The sequence below is a fragment of the Ovis canadensis genome, chromosome 25 (assembly GCF_042477335.2).
Source record: "Ovis canadensis isolate MfBH-ARS-UI-01 breed Bighorn chromosome 25, ARS-UI_OviCan_v2, whole genome shotgun sequence".
In the NCBI taxonomy this organism is placed as follows: domain Eukaryota; kingdom Metazoa; phylum Chordata; class Mammalia; order Artiodactyla; family Bovidae; genus Ovis; species Ovis canadensis.
Genome location: NC_091269.1, coordinates 47288271 through 47306360, shown reverse-complemented (window position 1 = coordinate 47306360; position 18090 = coordinate 47288271). Strand labels below are relative to the sequence as shown.

At 49.8% G+C, this 18090-nt stretch overlaps 1 protein-coding gene across 47 annotated transcripts in view; it reads left to right on the top strand.

Moving 5' to 3' along the window:
* Positions 1-18090, top strand: part of CAMK2G (calcium/calmodulin dependent protein kinase II gamma) — a 55355-nt gene that overhangs the window by 29665 nt on the left and 7600 nt on the right. For 12 of the 47 annotated variants that reach the window (XR_011253023.1, XR_011253020.1, XM_069572132.1 and 9 more), the window contains 5 exons: positions 1859-1921; positions 3852-3895; positions 14272-14340; positions 15460-15504; positions 17449-17497. Coding sequence is in view for 40 of the 47 variants with exons in the window: in XM_069572132.1 (XP_069428233.1) it covers positions 1859-1921; positions 3852-3895; positions 14272-14340; positions 15460-15504; positions 17449-17497 (270 nt within the window). In the remaining 7 variants the exon portion in view is untranslated. Of the gene's footprint in view, positions 1-1858; positions 1922-3851; positions 3896-12018; positions 12052-14271; positions 14341-15459; positions 15505-17448; positions 17498-18090 lie in introns of all 47 variants that reach the window. The other 35 variants (XR_011253025.1, XR_011253021.1, XM_069572129.1 and 32 more) reach the window with 6 other exon arrangements.

Genomic DNA, 18090 nt, shown 5'->3' with positions numbered 1-18090 from the left:
ACTTGACATTTCTTTTTAAGATGCAAGACACTCCACCTTCCCTCCCCCCCCCCCGCCCCCGCCCCCACCCTCATCATTGTTGGCCTTCAGTTGGGAAGCATTGTGGCTTTTCTGTGAGGAAGAGAGTAATGACAGGACTTAAAAGACTAGAAAGGTGTCTTCCCAACTTGCCTTTTCCCCTGGTCCTCCCTCCCCCAGCCCCACTGGCTTGGTTCAGAACTTCCCCTGCTTTCTCATAACCAGACTCCCGCCCTTGCTTTCCTTTTGCACAGCCATCGTGTGGGGGGAGGGGGTGTGCAGGAGGCTCGGGTGGATGGCTCCCTGGGCAGAGATTGCTCCCTTGAACTTGAATCCATAGGCCTGGCTCTAGTAGTTCCTGGTAACCTCCAGCCTTGCCTCTGGGGTTTCATGAACTCTAGACTGCGAGCCACAGGGCCCTGGAAGGTCAGGACTAGACAGTGAGCTGGGAGACTGTCCTCCTCAGAGGGACCTGTGGCCCTGGCTGGGGCTCAGTCTTGCGTTGTGGGCACCCGTGAAGGAAAGGCTGTGTGCTGGATTCGCCTTGCAGATGGGGATGGGAGGGCACAGTGAGCCACCTCCAGCAGAGGTGGATCTGTTGCCCGCCTTGGGCCTCTGGTCGGCTACTTCTGCTTACAGAGTCTATGTTCTGGGTTTAAGAAAGCCCTTTGAGAGGATGCTCAAGGGCAGTTCTGTGCCCACCCTAGAGTGGGGTGATCTGTTCTCTCTGAGTAGAAGAGACGTGAAACAGGCTGCTAGGAAATCGATAGCATGTGCCCGGCCATGAGACAGCCTCCACGTCAGCTTCTTCTTGTCCATTTCAGGAAATTGGTGTCCTAGTTTCAGGAACTCGGTCTCTGTTAGGACACAGCACCTTCCCTGGTCCCTAAAGAGCCTCCTGTCCTTGCTGCTCAGACTCTGTCTGGCCTTCACACTCACTTTGCCCTGGCTCAAGAGACCCCCCAAAAAAAAAAATGTTGCAAGCATTCCAGGATAACCTCTTCTGCCCTGACCCTGGGACAGGTGAAGACAGCCTGTCTCCAGAAGCTTCTGTAGAAAGAGGTGTGTACAGGTATAATCAAGAAGAAAGGGCACTTGGTGTGCTTCTTCAGGAACAAGTGAGACTGTTTGCTGAGTTGATCCCAAGTAGAAAATTCAGCTTATCCCTGGATTCGAGCAGGCTGGCCAATGGTGAAATAGGGGCTTCTAGAATGTATTGCTTTAGCAGCCTTGATTTTCTTTCTGGGGGCTCATTTTTGGGCACCTCCACCTTTGGAACACTGTGAATAAAGCCTTTCCTGGCCACCTGCCTTGAAGAGGGAAAGTGACCTGTGTCTCTGAGAAGCTGAGGGCTGTGAACTAGGGCCACAGACCCTCCCAGGGCCCCAGGTGGGCGAAGGAAAGGGCTGCCATCTGGAAATGCCCTCCTTTAGGTCCCCTCGAGAGGAAGGTCTGCAGATGAGATTCCGACTCCTCCCAGCCTTAAGCTGGGGCAGGGCTGCCTTGGAAAGGACGGCCACCTCTCTCCAGGTCAGGTTTGGGCCTGCAGACCTTCCACCCGAGGTGGTCATGGGACAGGTGGAGCCCCGGGATTTCCCCACGACCTGCCCGAGCCTGGCCCTCTCAGGTCCCCAGACTGCTGCAGGGCTGGCTGCACCTGCTCACCAGCCTGCCCCCGGCGCCTCCGCTCCCCCAGCTCGGCCGGCTTGGCCACGCCGCCCGGATCCTGCTGTGCGCGGCGGCAGCGGGTTCCTGCGCCTCGCGCTGGGGCATGCTCGCTGCTGACTGGCCCCCGTGGCTTTGCGGCAGCTCTGTGCACTGAGAGACTGTATCCCCTCAGTTGGCAGGCAGAGCTCCGCCCCCGCCTCGCCTGCCGCGAGCGCCGCCGGCCTGGCCGGGCAAGGTACGTGGCATGAGTCCTCCCCGACCGCCTGCCTCGGCTCCCTGCCACCCCACCAGGAGGGCCAGCATGCCAGGCCCGCTCACCAGGGAGGCGAGTCCCATGCTTGCGGGCTGAGATGGGCATGCCGGACGGACCACCTAACTTGGCATCTGCGAGCGCCTCGGTGTTACGGAGCCCCCTAACCAGCCGTGCATGCTGGGCGCTTGCCAACTCTCAGGAGGCAATAGCCTGGGGACGTGGAGCTGGGCAGCAGGAGGCTTTCCTCCCAACGCGCCGCCCGCCTGACAGCCTGGCCTACCTGTGAGGGCTGCGGCCAAGGCGACCCGAGACAACCCTGGCCTGGCCGGGACCTGCGCTGGGGGCCAGGACTAGGCTTCAGCCGCACTGGTAGGCCCCGCCCCGCCGCGGGGGCAGCCACGCCCCTCAAAATTATGAGGTCTGGCCTTGCAAGCCTCTGGGTCTGGAAGGCAATAGAGTGCAGAAGTTGTGCAGACAGCCGTCCCTGGTTTTGGATCCTAGCCTTGCCTCACCCTGAGCAAGTCACAGCAGCTCTCCCAGCCTTAGTATCCTCATCTCTCCAATGGCGCTAATAATATAACAATTAAAATCATTTTTGGCTAAGGCTCTCAACGCTGCCTGTAGGAGAAGACTTGTCCAAAAAATATATTCCTGTGGCTGAGACCCCACCCCAGATAAATAAAATCAGAATCCCTAAGGCATGGGATAGGTATAAGCTTTCCCCCCACCCCCAAACTCCCAAGTGATTCTAATGTACTATCAGAGTTGAGAACTTTGATGTATGTAAAGCACTTAACACAGTGGCTGGTCAGGCATAGTAGTAAGCGCATTAAAAAAAATTTTTTTTCAGATTACCCCAGCATTAACTGGAGATAGGACCGAAGTCTGTTTTTGGAGGTCAGAGGAGTTGTGATTCTCACGGAAGACCCAGATTGGGTAGGAATGGCCACCTGAAGGGAAGAATGGCAGCAGTAGTGACCGTTGTTAACACTTGCTGAGTGCTTGCTATGTGCCAGGCACTCTGCTAAGTGCTTTTCATGCCACGATCCCATTTTATAGATAAAGAAACAGGTTCAGAGAGATTAAGTAACTCACACAGCTAGCAAGCGGTAGACCCTAGATGCAAGCCCATCAGAGTCAAGGTGGACAGACAGTTGGACTGATTCCGTCTCCCTGGAATCTCCCATCCACTGCCTGCCACCTTCCTGTGGCCTTTGTGGCCAACAGACATCGCCATCCTTCCTAGTGGAGCTCATCAGCATCAGCCTGTCCCTGGCTAGAGTCTGTCTGCCCAGTCCTTTCTGCTCAGTGGATCCAGAGACTAGACTCTGAGGAAAGGGTGGCATTGAGGACCTGCCCAGTCAAGGCTTCAGCCCCCCGGCAAAACCCTCCTGTAGGTGGTCCTGGTCTCTGTGTCTGTGTCTGTCTGTCCTCACGTCTGGTCTCCTTCGTGAACTGTGCCACTCTTGTTTCTTGAGAACACTCAGGAGATGTCTTGCATCCTTGCAGCTTGGCCGTCCTGAGAATTTCCACGGCATCTAGGGGTGGAGCCCTCACCTTTCACCCTGGCACTCTGCTTCCAGGCCTAGGTGGAAGCTGTTGAAGGCAGAGTTCCCAATCACCCAGGCAGCCCCAGTGTTGACTGTGGTTTTCTCCCAAGCCCGGAGTGTCCTTGTTTCTGCTGAGTCCTCTTCCATGGCAGAGGAGATCCTGGGGTGCCACCCTGCGGATCTGATGCTGCCTGAGATGCCCTTCTTGCTTTGGGGCCTCAGGAAGGGCCTCATTTAGGGGTTTCAGGAGACTCTTGGCCCCTTTGTCAAACATGTCAGTCTCTTGCGGATCCAGCTGCCAGACTTCAGGTTGAAGAGAGGGTACAATGCAGGAGACTTGATTTTTCTCTTTGTTTTCACAGCTGCCAAAAGCCTATTGAACAAGAAGTCGGACGGCGGTGTCAAGGTAGGTGTCTCCACTCCTGCAGCCCAAGTGTGGCCCCTCTCCCTGAAAAGTCACTCCTGGGACTCCTTGGCACTTTGTCTCCCCTTTCCCCAAGAACCTCCCTATCCTTGCTTTTTGCTTTAAGCCAGAAACCTCTGTGCTCAGAACAGCAGGTTCCACTGGCCTGGGAGGGCAGAGGGATACGTGCTTCACCTGACCCTAGCTTGATTGGAAAGACTCAGGGGAGGTGATTCAAACTATAGTTTGCTAGGACTGAATCCTGAACTTGACTTCCAGACACAGGTTTTATCTCCAGGGCTTGACTCTCTGGGTTTTTTAGGTTATTGGTTAATCTTATTTTCTTTTAAAAGTAGAAACCCATTTAATCAAAGGAAAACAAAGTTTGCCTGGTTGACTCAGGGCACAAGGCTTGGCACCTGAAGCTACTATCCTTTTTCTCTTTTTTTCTGATCTCCAAAGCACTTCACCGTTGAGGGAAAGCTTCTTGAACTGTCTCGAGGCATAGGTGCCTTAGAAACAGGCAAGGGACTTGGTTATCACAGCTCATCTTCATTTGGTGAGGGAAACTTTTCTGGGGGATCAAGGCAAGAGGAGGGACCAGGCCCCATAAACAGGAAGTCTCAGTGAGGGTGGCTGCTTGGCCAAGGTAGAGGGGTCCACACAAAGCTCAAGGTATTCTTAGATGCTTTGGGGCCATAAAGCGCCCTGGGCTGGGGAGATAGATAGGAGTTCATGCTATCTTGAAACCTACCAACTTATATCGCAGAGAATTTCAAACCATTATCATGCAAACCTTTAAATTAAGACGTAAGTTTAAATTAGACTTTTCCCTGGGATCTTATGTTCCCCACTGAGATAGAGCTGTGCCCCTTTCCCTGCCCCCATCCCTTCCTTTCTCTCTCATTCTTTGCATGCCTGCTTCCGTGTACTTCTGCCCCAAGGAGGGGAGCTTGGGCTCCACACACACCTGCTGACATAGAGCTGGGGTTGATTGGCAGCCCCTCAGTTTCAGGGTTGTGGACTAGATGGTGGAGCCAAGTTAGGGAAAAGGTGTGTGTGTGTGTGTACTTAGTTGCTTAGTCGTGTCCAACTCTCTGTGACCCCAGGGACTATAGCTGCCAGGCTCCTCTGTCCATAGGTTATCCTGGCAAGAAAACTAGAGCGAGTTGCCATTTCCTCCTCCAGAAGATCTGCCCGACCCAGAGATTGAACCTGTGTCCCTTGCATTGGCAGGTGGATTCTTTACCACTCAGCCACCTGGGAATCCCTAGGAAAAGGTGGTCAGTTTATTTAGAGATTTTGCATGTGTCTTTCTGGAGAAGAAGCTAGACTCTGTCTTCACAAAGTGTTTATTAAATACCTATCAGAGGCTCAGTGCTAGGGGCACATAAGAGGTATAGAGAGGAGATGCAGATCGCATTCAATCTCAAGAGGTTGCAAGGTTAATTGAAAAGGAAAGTGGACACAGCTGGGATCAGCTAAGCACTGAATGGTACATGGACCCTACAAGGGATGGTTCAGTCCAAGAAGCTTCTGGGAAGAAACTTACTGGAGAAAGCTACAGGATGTAGGGAGATTGGACCCAAGTCAGTGATTGCCTTTAGAAAATGGAATTGGAGGCAAGGGCAGGATGGGGAGACACACCATTTTTTTTTTAACTTGTACACATGTTTCTTTAAAATGGGAATATATTACTTCTGTAACTTAAAAACAACAAAAAATATTTTTATAGGTTCTATTATACATGTTGATGTTCTCTGCTCAACTGAAACATGGAATATATGGTAAAGGGATACAGAAAACACAGCTGGATTGGTCTGGTTGGGCAGAGAAATTGGAGGTTTGTGTGTTAGACCACAGGAAACACCGTAGGCCGCTGAGCAGGGAAGGTTAAGAGTGATGTTTTCGAAAGACTTGGCTGAGTGTGTAAGGGTAAATAGAGGATGGTAGTGTCAACCACAAATTGGCACTTGCCATTGGTACTTAGCATCTACCTCTACAAGGATTAAATCATATGCTGCCGCAGCTACTAATTTTCAACACCCCCTGAAAGGAGTTCAGAGTGGAGAGCTGCAACGAGGCACTCTGTGCTCTGGTAGAAACTGGCAGAACAGCTCTTCAGATAGTTAGATATAATCAGGAGCCAATTTTATGAGCCCAGTTCATTCTTATAACTTCCCATATCTAGAAAACCACTAAAATCTTTCATGGTGACAAGTGTTCCTCGTGACTAGCAGAAACCTTCTGCAAAAAAAAAAAAAAATATGTGTTTGATGGCATGTACTTCCTCTTTACCGAAATCACACATATACTGACCTTCCCCTCTACTTCTTTGGAGCAGTTTCTCAGAGTTATCTGAGGTGCTGTCGCCTGGGCTATCGTCCTCATTTTTGCTCCAAATAATACTTAATTCACAATTCTCACACTGTGCATTTTTTAAGTTGACAGTAGGAGCTAGACACAGAAGTATCAACTAGGGCTTATTATAGTCTGGGTATAGGGTGAAGTGAAGACGATGAGAAATATAGAGTTAATATTCAAACTAACCAGAGGAGCACAGACCGACCAGCTGGAATAGGTGCTGCCTATGGGTCATTGGTCCAGCTCTACCCATGAGTGCCAGGCTTGGATTAGACGTTAGCCCTGATAAGGGGTATGACAAAGGATGTTCTCATTGGATTCAGGGATTAAAAGAGGGTCCATCAAAGGTAATGTCAAAGTTTCAGGACTGTTAAAAGAAATGGTGGTATTTCTGCTGGAATGGGGAGTAGTGAAGGAATGTTTTAGAGGGAAGAGACATTTTCTTTTGAACCACATTGAGACTCAGAGACAGGTAGAGATGTGGGTAGAGAGGTCTTTTTTTTTTTTTAAGATTGATTTATTTATTTTTGGTTCTGCTGGGTCTTCATTGCTGTGCACAGGCTTTCTCTAGTTGTGGCTACCAGGAGCTACTCTTCGTTATGGTGCACAAGCTTATCGCAGTGTTTCTCTTGTTGCAGAACCCAGGCTGTAAGCGCACTGGCTTCAGCAGCTACAGTGCAGGGACGCAGTAGTTGTGGCCCGCGGGCTCTGGAACACTGGCTCAGTAGTTGTGGCACATGGGGCTTAGTGGCTCCCCGGCATGTAGGAACTTCCCGGACCAGGGAGTGAACCTGTGACCCTCGCATTGGCAGGCAGATTCTCAATGAGTAGACCGCCAGGGAATGGGTGGAGAGGTCGTTAAGGCTGCTGGTATAGCCCAGGGAGGTCAACACCAGATGTGCAAAGGGGGACTCACATGCATGAATCTCATGAGTCCATTTACTCAGCCAGTTCTGATTCTGAGGAGCTGGGAAGGCAGCAACATGATCCATCCTTTAAAATGTTCACTGTGGGAGAAAGACAGGGAAACCCTGAGTTCTGGTGTGGTCTGTTAAGGTCAAGGAGGGAGGTGCATGCAGGATAGCCACTGGGGAGCAGAGAGACCAGCATCTGAGCCAGAACAGGAAACTGAGTTTGAAGGACTAGTTGGATTTTGCCAAGTTAAGGGGAGGGAAGAGAAAGACATTCCAGGCAGAGGGAATAGCACATGTGAAGATACATGAGTTTGAAACAACATGATGATTCTGGGAACTCTGTTAGCTTTTGTATGGCAGAAGCAAAGAGTCGTTGCACAAAATAGGACCTGAAATAAAGCAGTGACAGCTGAGATGGTGAGAGGAAGGTTAAAGGTGTCATTAAGGAATAGGTTTTTTTTTTGTTTTTTTTTTTACTTTTATTTTTTATTTTTTTTAATTTTAAAATCTTTAATTCTTACATGCGTTCCCAAACATGAACCCCCCTCTCACCTAGGAATAGGTTTCTAGCAGAACTTTGTAGTTCCTGGCCTCAGGCACAGCTATGTAAGACTAGCCTAAGGAGCTAGGTAAAATACACAGATGTCAGGGTCCAGCCCGGATTTCAAATTCAGGAAGCCTTGGGTGGAAGGAAGAATCTGACTAATTCCATTCCTCCATATGAATCCAAAGCACACAAAGGTTTAAAGAGTCCAGAAAAGGCAAAAATTTCAGGGTTAAACAAGAGGCTGGAAGAAGAATCAGCAAAGGAAATGAAGAAAGAGGTAGACAAAGAACAGAAGTGTACAACAAAGCCAGTCCTTACAGGAACACAGAAATGCAGGCTAGGCAAACAGAAACAGCAGTTAAATTGCTTTGGGGAACCTAGCCCAGGGTCTGACCCTGATCGAGTGCTCCATAAATGAGTTTTATGCTTGAGAAAAGACTTTAAATATAGAGGTGGGACCAGAAACTAAGATGCAAGTTTTTAAGAAGGGCATGACCAACCAAAATTCAAAGGCCAATAAGAGATTGGGGAAAATATTCTCAGCAGGTGTGATGGGGTGTGCTGTGCTTCATTGCTTCGGTCATGTCCTCCTCTTTGTGACCCCATGGACTGTAGCCCTCCAGGCTCCTCTTCCCATGGGGATTCTCTAGGCAGGAATACTGGAATGAGTTGCCATGCCCTCCTCCAGAGGATCTTCCCAACCCAGGGATTGAACCCAGGTCTCCCACATTGCAGGCGGATTCTTTACCACCTGAGCCACCAGAGAAGCCCATTGATAGGATGAGTTAATATTATTTTTATGCAAAAGAGCTTTCTGTAATAAATAAGAATACCCCCTAAAACCTGGCAGATAAATGGTCAGCGAGGATGAACTAACAATATGAAAGAGGAAGTAACGTGGGTCAACAAATGTGGGTGTTTAGTCTCACTGATGTCAGAGGCAGGTTGAAATGCAGTCCCATTTTCACTTTTTTTTTTGGCCACACCACGCAGCATGGGAGGTCTTAATTACCCAACCAGGGATCGAACCTGTGCACCCTGCACTGGGAGGGCAGAGTCTTAACCAGTGGGCTACCAGGGAGGTCCCCATTTTTTGACTCTTTAGTTTGTGGTAGTGGTGTAAATCAGAATGACCCCCTCCTAAAACAGCCTGTGTGTCAAAAGTCATAAAAGTGTTCCTATTTTACCCTTTAGTTCTAATTCTGGGAATTTTCCCTAAAGGAATCATTCAAAATATGGAAAAACTGAAAGCAGAAAGATGTTCAACATGACGTTATTTATAACCATGAGAAGATGAGAAACATCAAAAGCTAACAAGATAATGACATGGGGAACATCAAAAGCCAATAAGATAAAGACGAAATAATTATGGGAAATTAATTGACCATTACAAAGTTATTAATTTTTATGACTATATAATGACAGAAATGTTTTAAGTGGAAAAATGAGGTACAAAGCTATACATACACTGCTATCTAAATTTTGTTTAAAACAAAGTTTTTCAGATTATATTCAGTGTATAATAGGTGAATAGAAAAAGAACCAGGAGAAAACCCACTGAAGTGTTAATAGTAGCTTCATTGGGTGATGGGAACTTGGAAACTTATTTCATATATTTTCCTGTATTTTCTACATTTTTCACCTAGTGTGTGTATTACTTTGATAATCAGAAGAAAAATTAAGATGCTATTTATTTTTAAAGTAAGGTATTAAAAGAAAGGAAGGATAAACTCAGATACAGCTTACAATGATATTTTTAAATTGGATACACAAAAGACTAGCAAGAGTGATAGGATTCTGGGTGTTTTTCCCCCTCTTTTCCAAGCTGCTCGTAATGTGGTTGCGGTCCTTTTATGAGGAATAAGTATATAATAATGAACAGCGTGGTTGGATAAAAGTGCCCCAAAAGCGGAAGGAAAGGATAAGGCAAGATGCAGGGTTTTTTCTTTTCTGGGTCTTCTTGAGCGTCAAGGTGATAACCTGTGTCATGAGGGAGACCTGTGAAGCTGCTCAGAAGATCGTGAGCTGTCAGCATCCCAGACTGTTCTTTTAGACCCCATGCTGCTTTCCCAGCCCCACCCCACTCCCCAGCTCCTGCTGGGAGTCCATAGGGGGATTTCTTTCTTGCTGTCCAGAAGCTTTCACAGACGCTCTCGGATATTAGCACTGGTTTGAGCAGCGAGTCTTCCTTGTGCACTTGAATATGGGGACTTCAGGTTCTGCTTAGGTTTCTTCAAAGGTAGATGCCAGTGACCCAGGGTCTGTGGAGGATTAGAGCCGCTTATGAGGACAGACTTCTCACTAAGAATAATTTATGCATTCCACTAGTTCCAGGCCAGCATGGCCATCCAGTCTTTAAGGAGAGAGAAGGAAAAAAAGGAGGGAGAAATAAGGAAAGAAGGGAGAGAAGAAGGGAGAGAAAGAAAAGGGAGAGAGGTCCTGTTATTTTCCTTAAGTACTGTTTGAATGTTTCAGTGTGGGAAGGACGCTTGAACCTTCTTTTGGTTTAAAATTTTAAACGTTTAATTGTTAAACATAAGTGAGGTGTGGTTCTTTAAAAAATGATCTGGAAATTAAATAGTACTGCTGGCTGCAGGGGAGGAGGCCAGCTATGCACAGCTGCGGGCAAAGCCCTAAAGGAATGGAGAAAGAAATGGAAAGAAGTCTGCTCACCTGGTAGAAACTAACCCATGAGTAGAAAGGATTATCTTGGGTTTTCCTACAGGGCCGTTTAGGAAAAAGAGAGCCAGTTGGGAGCAAATTGGGAACTTATTCCTCATTAGTTGGAGCAGACGGCAGAAAGTGAAGGCAAGAAGTGAGTGAAAGCAACCTGCATGGCCTTTGACAAGACCAGCCCTGGGCTGTGCCCCCGCAGAGTTTTTGGTGCTGGGATTCCAGGCTAGTTAGAAGAAGCCTGTGCTCTGCTTTAACCCAGGAGAAAACCACAGTAACAGCCAACAAACCCAGTTTAACTCTGCAAACATTTGTTGATCGAATGTTAACTCTAAGACATTTTGCTCAATTGCCAAGACAAATAAGATATAGACCTTCCTTCAGAGTGTTACCCCTCTGGTTGGATAAAGTGATAAATATATATGAATGTAAAGCAAATCGCTCTTTTTTGGATAACTTGGAAGTGAAATCTCCTATGTGAGTACGTATGAAAGGGTAAAAGCAAGAGGCCTCATTATATTTAGACTTTCTTTTTCCTTAGATCTATTTCTAAATTGTGAGCATTCTTTTAAATACTTGTAGTCCCCTTCTTTTGAAAAAACAAAAAACAACGCATTCTCAAAAATGTCTTCTGAAGTAGAATATCAACTTCTCGAGGGCAGAAACATCTGTCTGTGTTCACCATGCCTAGAATAGTCCTCAACAAGCATTTGTTGGGTATGTTCATGAATATGCAAGTCAAAAGACAGACAGACATGTTCAAAGAGGACTCCTGTCTCCCGGCAAGCTGATGATAAAATTCTTAATTGCCTTTCAATTTTTAGACATAGTCTTCTGAGATGTATTTTCAGTGTTCCATACAGTCTTTATTTTTCTCTGCTTATTTATATCTGGACATAAAGTTTTTGAGCATCTCGTTGAGACTAAGGCATCCATGCTTTCAGCATTCCCTGTGGTTGGCATCTTTGTGGCCGTGTGATCACTGCACTTTTAACCACCTGCACTCCTGGTGTTCCATTGCCCACTAGTTGCAAAATGCAATAAAACAATGAAATCTTATAAATGAGCATGGCCATAGCAACAGAGAAATGGGTGCCAAAATATGATGTTTGTCAAATGATTTTCAAAAGCCCAACATCTTTATCTGAAAAGCTATCGATGTGCAGTGAAAAAGTCTAGGTTCCGAAGTGAAGCATTGTTAAAGCAGCTTTGGCTCTTTACCTAGTAACTGTTCACTCAGCTCTCAAGCAGACCTAGTAGTGAGAAAAATAATCCTATAGGTGAGCTCAATAAGCTGAAACCTATAACTTTGCAGCAAAATTGTTACTCACTCTCATAGACCTGTGACTTAATCTCCATGAAAGAAGTTTCTCTGAGCAAAGCTGAGATACCTCAGAATATACTCAGTGTTTGTGAACCTCCCTTTCTCTGGGTCTGGAGGGATGTGTGTGCCTGTCCGGCTAGACGCTGTTTTAACCCTTCTGGTGCTGGACTCCAGGTCTCCTCCTCCTCCTCCTCCTTTCTCCTGAGGCAGAGCCCACGCTGGTGCACTAACCTGCAGCGTCTCTGTGCTTCTCTTCTTACCTCCTCTTTCCCCTTCTCTTTCCCTTTCGCTGTGGTGTGTCCAGAAAAGGAAGTCGAGTTCCAGCGTGCACCTAATGGTGAGCCTTGCCTGCCCACCCATCCGCCCGCTCCATGCTGCCTGCGCCCGCCTGCCAGCCACGCAAACCCATTCTGCCGTGTGCGTGTGCTTCCCTCATCCTCACTGCATGTCTGTGCCGTGCGGGCAGGTGCGGCCTGTCCTGCCAGGCGGGGTCCAATGCCCGAGGTCACCCGGCGGCCTCAGAACTAGGCATTGGAAGGTGTGGTGTGGCACTCCCTGCTGCAGCGCTTGGGCTGCCCCCAGCAGCCCCGGGGCAGGATGTAAATCTGGTAGGGATTCGGGGCCAGGTGGCAAGCACAGGGGGAGACCCTCACCCATGGTCGCTCGGGAGGAGAGGCCCTGCTCACTGGGCACGAGCACTATTTCCTACGGATCGGCAGCCAGGGGCCTTCCATGTGGAGTGTGGGGGAGCCGGGTGGAGGCTCTGAGCTTCACTCTCACTCTCTCAGCTTTCCCCTGTGCTGGTGCCCATTAGCCAGCTGTGCCCAGTGTTTGTCCTTCCCACCCCACCCACAGGGGCACCAGCTGAAAGGCTGCAGAGCTCGTCTTCTTTCTCAAGGGACATAGAGCACCCACGGGAATGCAGCAGCCTGAATCTTTATGAAACATCTATTGGGTTGGCCAAAAAGTTCATTTGGGTTTTTCATGACACCTTATGGAAAAACCCAAATGAACTTTTTGGCCAACTTGATACTAAAGCCAGAGGTGGGGCTACCTGGGTGACATCCCAGCCCTCCGCAGATATGGCAGGTTTTACAGACACAATACAGTCCTTACCCCATGCCAGGGTCTTTGTCTCAGCTTTGCAAACAGAATGGCTTTGTTCAATCAGCCCCAAATAGGTCCATGTTAGCAGCTGAGTGAGGAGGGCTCTGCAGTTTCTGGGGATATGGAAGAGAGCAGAGCTTTTGTGAGATTAGGCCCACATTCTGTCTTTTCCTGGGGCCCCCTTCTCCAGCCTGCAGAGTTCAGCAGAGACTTAAAGCACCTGGTACCTGGCTTGAGGTTCCATGCCAAGCCCCAGATTTGGGAACGCCTCAACCACTGATAACAAGTTACAGCTTCAGGTGTGGTCCGAGGGGCCACAAAAGAGGCTTCCGGGCAAGGAGAAGTAGGACAGTCTGGAGAGCTTCCTGGATGTGTTCTGGGGGAGAAAAAGCACGTCCTAGCTGCCAGTGTGCCGTCATTGGCACCCCGCACACTGATGGTCGCTGGACATTTGTGTGTCTGCATGTTGAAGACCTCACAGGCATCAGGCTGCTCCTTAGTGGCCCCCGGTTCCACAGAGACTCCCAGTGAGACTCAGTGTATTTATTGGTTAGGGGATTGTAAGAGGCAGAGAGCATCAGTATGGCTCCTTGCCCTGGAGATCGGCCTCCTTTCTTCCTCGCCATCTTCTTCCCGCCTTCCCTTGCTGTGCCGCTCAGTGTAATATTCTGAAAGGCAAGGAGATAGCCTAGTGGTCTGCTGCTGTTGGCCTGCTAGGCAGCCTGCTGTTTCCTGAGGACTAGGACTGCTGACACAGCTCCCACCTGGACTCACCTGCTGTTCTCTGGAGTTCTGCCCATATTCCCAGCTGATCATGTCTAAGATCAGCCAGGCAAAAAGGCCAACAGCACAGCCCTGTGTCTGCGCCCCCGGGTCAGTGGTTGCCTTTTGTATCCAGAGTCAAATTCCACCCCTTTCCTCTGTGGATACTGTCTCCTCGACCAGGTTTTCTTTCTCTTCTTGCTCCTCTTCAGATCAGGCTTCAATCTAGTGTTGTAAGGGGAAGGAAATGCAGGTGGCAGATTGAAAGGGCAGCAGGGGACTGCCCACAGGGACCCAGAGTTTCTGAATTTCGTTCTGCTTTCTCATAAGCTACATTTCTTTCCCCCTATAAAGTGAGAAGATCTGAATTTCTCTGCATCAAGTGTGATTGCACAATGACAGGGCACCTAGCATCAGCAAAGATTTCTGGAGAGATGCTTTTAAAACGATGCTTCTGGCTCCTTCCACCTTGAGGATGCCTCCAGGGCTAGGTCTCTGGGTCCCTCCAAATAATCTTCTCTGATCATCTATCCAGCCATTGCTCCCACCCCAGAGTGTTACGGGAGTGTTAGCCCACCTCAGGTCTAGCGCCTCCGGACCAAGCTGGGGGACAAGGGAGGTCTGGGAGTCAAATCCAATCTACTTCGGCGACTCTAGAGGAACTAAACCATCTGTTTTCTTGTCTCAGCCACAGAGCAACAACAAAAACAGTCTCGTAAGCCCAGCCCAAGAGCCCGCGCCCTTGCAGACGGCCATGGTACCTCCTGACTACGGCTTCTCCGCCCCTGCCCCTGGCTGCCTCCCGCTTCTGCCCGCTTCCTTCTCTTGCCCCCGCTGCCAGGCCTCCTTGGCCACTTCCCTCCTCATCCCTATAGAGCAGGTGGCTCTGTGTACTGCCCTCTCATGGTCCTGCTTGGCCATGCTCCCTCCTGCATGGCATAACTCTGCTCTCTGTGCTCTTGGGGGGGAAGAGTGATCAGGGCTCTCAGCTAAGCCTCCCAGCCCCGAAAGGGTCTGCTGGGTGGCCAGGAAGGTGAGCTGCTTCTAAAGGGAGAGGGTAGGAGCTTCCCTGGGCTCTGTATCTCAGTTTTTGAAGGCCTCCTTGTAAAATCTGCCTCAGCCCCTCTTTGACAAAGCAATAAATAGGAAGGGGGCCTGGAGTCCCCCACCTCTGGATGGTGCTGAGGTCTCTGGGAAGCCCCCATGCTGTCTGAGTTCTGTCCTGGCTCAGTCAAGGGCACTATGTGCTCTCAGGTCCCCCTCTGCTGCTAAGTGGAGATGGCAAGGGGGTAACTGGGAGGGAAGGAGGGGAACCAGTGCTGCTGCCCCCCCGCTCCTCCTCCCTGCACTCTGTCCCCCAGAGCTGCCTGCTGAGGACAGGAACTTGGAGAGAGGTAGGGGTGGGTGGAATAGGCAGCAGTCTGGGCTCAACTCGCTGAGGGCCTCCTGTGAATCTTTCTGGGAGACCTCAGTCCACTCTCCCAGTATCCCTGTCTCCCACACAGCCCCTGACGAGCACTGTTGGCCAGGCCCAGCCTGTGCCCTCAGCCCCACAGCTGCTCCAGGGTACTTGTCCCATGGGAGAAAGGACACTCAGGTCTGGCTGGATTTGAGAGCAGGGGCCCTTGTCCTCAGCTTCCCCAGTACCTGCTTCCATTAAGTACTAGGCCTCTACTCCTAACCAGCCAGTGCTGTCCCCTAAATCTGGGGCTTCCAGCTGGCTGGGACCCAGTTGAACCAGGATATTTTGTAAGAATGACTGGCAAGCAGGCCTCAGTGGTCATCGTAGGGTCAATATTTGAGGGCTGGGGTCCCTCAGGGGAGAGCCGTAGGTCCGTTCCCAGGTCAGGAGGGTAACTTTCATCTTCTCTCACAGGAGCCACAAACCACCGTGGTACACAACGCTACCGATGGGATCAAGGTGAGTGGCTCCCAAGCTGGCCTCCTGCTTTCCAGGTCAGCAGGGAACAGGTGGGCTGGGCCACAGGGTCTCAGGGTCCTGGAGACGGCTGCACCTAGGGGCCACGGTGTTTGCAGTCTCGGCTGGGGGCAGCATATGGCCTGTCGTCACTGTGTTCCTGGGAAGGACATCATACCTCAGTGATTCTGAGCTCAGCCTCTAGAGGCAGACAGGTCTGCATTTGGATCCTGCCGCTGGGCCACTGGACAAGTCACCCTCCCACTCTGCACCTCAGTTTCCTTATCTGAAAACTGGGGATGCTAATAATAATAGAATCTTCCTCCATGACTGGTGAAGCTTAAATGAGTAAACATGAGCCAGTAAAACAGAGGCAAAAACATACAAATCCTAGAGCAACAGTTGTCCATTGCCTCACTCCTTGATGCCCTCAATATCCTTGTCTCCTTATTTTCATTACCATTAGTAAATATTTATTGAATCATCCACAGCTTTGGTTTACAGAGGTAACAAGAGGAAATCTCTCTCCACAGGTGTAAGGGAAGCAGATGATAAACCAAAATCTGTACAAATAAGATAAAATCCAGTAGTGATAAGTGCTGTGAAGAAAATGTCACGAAGTAAATAGAGAATGAACGGGGCCTCTAATTGAGTGGTCGGGAAGGGCCTCTTTTAGGAGGTGATATTTGAGCTAAAACACTAAACAACTGGAAGGTGGCAGCCGGGTAGACCCTGAGGCAGAGTGCCCTAGACAGTGAGGATGCAGGGGTCAGGGCCAGGTGCAGAGGAAATCAGAGCTCAGAGCATGGTGAGCAAGGAGAGGGAGGCAGGAGGGTGGTGAAGCCTGAGGGGCAGGCAGGACCTGCTCTGTCAGGCTTGATGCAAATTTGTATTTTTTACCAGCAGCTACAAAAAAGCTGTTAGAGGCTCTTAGCGGGGGAGTGAAAGAAAGTGAAAGTGAGGTCTCTCAGTTGTGTCTGACTCTTTGCAACCCCATGGACTGTAGCCACCAGGCTCCTCTGTCCATGGGATTTTCCAGGCAATAGTACTGGAGTGGGTTGCCATTTCCTTCTCCAGGGGATCTTCCCAAACCAGGGATTGAACCTGGGTCTCCCGCATTGGAGACAGACGCTTTACCGTCTGAGCCAACAGGGAGGTCCTGGTGGAGTCCTGCGACGGCGCACATAGTGCGGCCGAGAGGAGCTACCCCACGCCCGAGGTCAGGGCCAGAAGCCAGGAGGACCCCATGGCCGAGGGGTGGCGGCATGATTGCGACCCCATGGACTATAGCCTGCCAGGCTCCTCTGTCCATGGGATTCTCCAGGCAAGAATACTCGAGTGGATTGCCATTTCCTTCTCCAGGAGATCTTCCCCACCCAGGAATTGAACCTGGGTCTCCTGAATTGCTGGTAGATTCTTTACCAATTGAGCTATGAGGGAAACCCATAACGGAGGAGTAATGGAGTCCAATTTACACATCGAAAAACTGGCCGTGTTATGGGCAAGAACTTTAGAGAAGAGGCAGGTGTGGAGACAGGGAGGCCAGGCAGCTATGGTAGGAGTTCAGGTGCCAGATGTTAGTATCTTGGGCTCAGCTGTGCATTGGAAGAGAGGAGGTAAGACGCGATTTATTTTGGAGGTAGAACTGACCGATTTTTGGTTTTCGATTGGATAATTGGGACATGAGGGGAAGAAAGAAAGGCATTAGCATATTATGAAATCAGACCTCCAGATTTTAGCCTGAACAACTGGATAAGTGGTACATTTAGTGAGTTAGGGAAGACTTAGGAGGGTGTTTGGGAATCAGAGTTTTATAAGAGTCACATGGCAAGGGTCTGATTCTTCCTTGCAGCTCCCATAGGAACATGTACTCTGCTTTTATTCTGCTTGGTTCCTCTGGTTTCCAAGGGCCTGAGTTTATAGGAACTTGTTCTTTTTGGCCCGCAGGGCTCCACAGAGAGCTGCAACACCACCACAGAAGATGAGGACCTCAAAGGTAGGTGTTGGCCCATAGTGGGGAAGGGGCCCCAGCAGTGTCCCGAGGGGGCACCTGCCTCATCTGCCCCCAGAACTGAGATTGGTGGCTCCTTGTACCCCAGGAGAGGGTTTGGCCTAAAAGCTACTTTCCATGGGCCCAGGGATGAGGCCCCTGTCTCATGTTGCTGGGCTGGGCAGGTGGCTTCTCTTCTTTGACCTCATGTCCAGGATAGTTAAATGAGGGCTTTTCCCAAGCCTGTTGAGGCCCAGGGCTCAGAGAGCTGCTCCTGTCTGCTACAGTGTGATATCCCAGATCAGGGACATCTTGAGTCCCCGCAGAGGTGGCCTGCAGATGTCATGAGCCATTAACAAGGTCACTAGTGATCCCAGTTTCCCAGGCACTAAGGTAATTCCCCAGAATGTAGAACTTTGGGCTCTAAAACTAGAACAGTCCTGGACACATTGGGGTTGGTGGGTCACTCTTGTCACAAAGCCTTGGCGTGAGTGACGGAGTCAGAACCGCATTTGGCCCTGCCCCAGTGGTCCCATGAGGACACCAGCTTAAGTTTGGGCCTGGCCAGAGTGCCAGGGGACGTGGGAAGGCATGGCAGG